This window comes from Hippocampus comes, unplaced genomic scaffold (assembly GCF_001891065.2).
Source record: "Hippocampus comes isolate QL1 unplaced genomic scaffold, H_comes_QL1_v1.1 scaffold8, whole genome shotgun sequence".
NCBI classification, from domain to species: domain Eukaryota; kingdom Metazoa; phylum Chordata; class Actinopteri; order Syngnathiformes; family Syngnathidae; genus Hippocampus; species Hippocampus comes.
The window spans coordinates 299745-302117 of NW_017806153.1; the positions used below are offsets into that span (position 1 = coordinate 299745).

Below are 2373 nucleotides of genomic sequence, written 5' to 3' on the forward strand. Positions count from 1 at the left end.
ACTGAGCACCCGCATAAACACTCAAATCCAAGCGGGTACATCGTCATCAACGTGAAAGACCATTTTGCATTGACAGCTTGTACTGGCGGGCTTTCGCCTCGGTGTTCAGAAAACACGCCGCTCAACGTCGACGCGCGCGCGCCAACCAGCCCGACGGTCGCAAAACAAGTCACAAAAATTGCAACAAACAGAAAACATGGAAACACACTACCATGAATGAGAGGGTGGGGAAATGGGGGAGGGGGGCAGTGGACCCTCACACCTCGATCCCAAAAGTACATTGCGGGGCGAGGTCGTGGCTCCGCCCACAGTTTTAAGTCTTACTTTTAAACTTGCGCTGCTGCTGCGGTATCTAGACTGTCCCACAAGTCAGTACGCTTCTCAGGTACACGCGTGGGCCTGTTCCACAGTTTAGACGAGTACGACAATTGTCTTTAAAGGCTTCCAATTGCGCTTTTTCGGCTAGCCGCCCCCCTATTTTAAGCTGTCGACTGTCTGCTTTGAGCCGACGAGGCGGATGGGGTGGCCATATCCGGGTGGTAAAGGGACAAGTCTTCAGGAACAGTCCAGACTCCTCAGGCCCTGTGATGCCGATGAGCGGGGTGGGGCGGGACACAAGTCTCACCTGACCATACTGTCTTTTTTTCCCCCCCCTTTCTTTTTTTTTTTTTTAATGAAGTTAATGGCCTGCAGCTGCCGCAGCACAGTTCAAAATCACCAATGTTTTTTTTTTTTTTTTCCATATCCGGGTGGTAAAGGGACAAGTCTTCAGGAACAGTCCAGACTCCTCAGGCCCTGTGATGCCGATGAGCGGGGTGGGGCGGGGCACAAGTCTCACCTGACCATACTGTCTTTTTTTCCCCCCCTTTCTTTTTTTTTTTTTTTAATGAAGTTAATGGCCAGCGGGTTTGGGAGGGGGGTGTTATTTCGATTGTCGTTACCTATCAGGTGTAAATTTCCAGGCACTCAGTTCATTTTGGGCCTGCTCCAGTTTGTCTTTAGTCTGTTCCAGTTCCGCCTTCATTTTGAGGAAAAACAAGTTGATGGCCGGGTCCACCATGGACGAGCGCAGTTGGGCCGCGCTGGGCTGCTGGGCTTGCTTCAGGTACTGGATGTGCGTCTAAGGGGAGAAACAAAAAGCTTACTGGGCTGCAAGGGAGAGCATTTCCCAATACCCTCTCTGACAGTGCCATCCTTACATCGTGGCCAATGAGGCTGCTTTAACTGATGACACCCAAAATTATCCACAGGCAAAATCTAAACACAATCACCATGGCTCATTTTTTCCACTCCACTTAACGCCTATTATGTTGCCATCGATAAGAGCAGAAAGATGTACGTACCGTGCACTCCTGCTCCTTGGTGGCAAGCCGCATGACCAAGATGTTCTCCCTGCGGGCAGAGTCCTGCTGCTGCTGCTTGAGTTTCTCCTCAGATTCCTTCAGGCCTGTTACATCATTGGCTGGCGGTCCCGGAGAGAAGAAAGTAAAGGCGTCAGGAAACTAACCCTCGGCCATCATCAACATGTGCATGATTGCCATCAAGAGTCACACAAGCGTGACGGAGTATGTGTACTTACAACAAAGCTCGGCATATTTGGCCTCCAGGACCTGCACATACGACTCGTGCTGTTTCCACCTAATAACAGGAGAATACATGTGACGTGAGGCTCCTCAAACAAACAGGATATCCCACCAGCGATGTAATACAGTGAAAGGCTTTTTTTTTTAATCCACCCAAAATAGGCATGTTCACTTACGAAAGACTGAATTTGCAGTCTTTTAAGTGTTCACGACCCCAACCAAATTCTATCAAACAAGCGTAAACGTAAGGCTGCCTGTCATAAATTAGACTGCAACAAAAATGTCAAGCAATTTGTAGCTTCAGCACTTTAACTTTTTTGTTTTGCTTCATCTTATGTCAACATGTGGACTGTACTTCTTAAGCACTGAATTTAGACACACGCACACATATATACATGCATATATATGTATATTACTGAATGTCTGAAATGAAGCAGATGTTTACTTTCCACATTTTCAGCCATTGCAATTTGAAAATTGCATTCACCACACTGCAATGTAGATTTCAATTGAAATAATTGTTGAGCCTTGGTCCAAAACACACGAAAGTGGCAAAACTAAAATTTTTGACATGAGGCCTATCTACTCCACGGATTTTGATCATTGATGCATGGCTGCAGTAACATGTCCCCAGCAATAAACGCGGGTTCACTGTAATGCATGTGTATAAAATGTGTGTGTGTGTATACCGTGTGCACAGCTCCTCTCGGGTCAAGGTTTTCATATCAGATTCACTGAGGCGAACCTTGATGAAGAAACAACAACGAACAGTCAATATCAAGGAGCCATA

General features: G+C 46.9%; 1 protein-coding gene across 3 annotated transcripts in view; it reads right to left on the minus strand.

Annotated features, from left to right (window-relative positions):
• The window catches only part of wtap (WT1 associated protein), a 7103-nt gene that overhangs the window by 2353 nt on the left and 2377 nt on the right, over window positions 1–2373 (minus strand). Inside the window, exons 1-4 of one of the 3 annotated variants that reach the window (XM_019894960.1) lie at window positions 2273–2335; window positions 1580–1638; window positions 1344–1462; window positions 942–1120 (exon numbers count right to left, since the gene is read on the minus strand). The exons of 1 other annotated variant lie outside the window; for it this stretch is intronic. In XM_019894960.1, the coding sequence (XP_019750519.1) occupies window positions 942–1120; window positions 1344–1462; window positions 1580–1638; window positions 2273–2307 (392 nt within the window). In that variant the 5' untranslated portion in view covers window positions 2308–2335. Of the gene's footprint in view, window positions 1–941; window positions 1121–1343; window positions 1463–1579; window positions 1639–2272; window positions 2336–2373 lie in introns of those variants that run through there. One more of the 3 variants, XM_019894962.1, reaches the window with a different exon arrangement.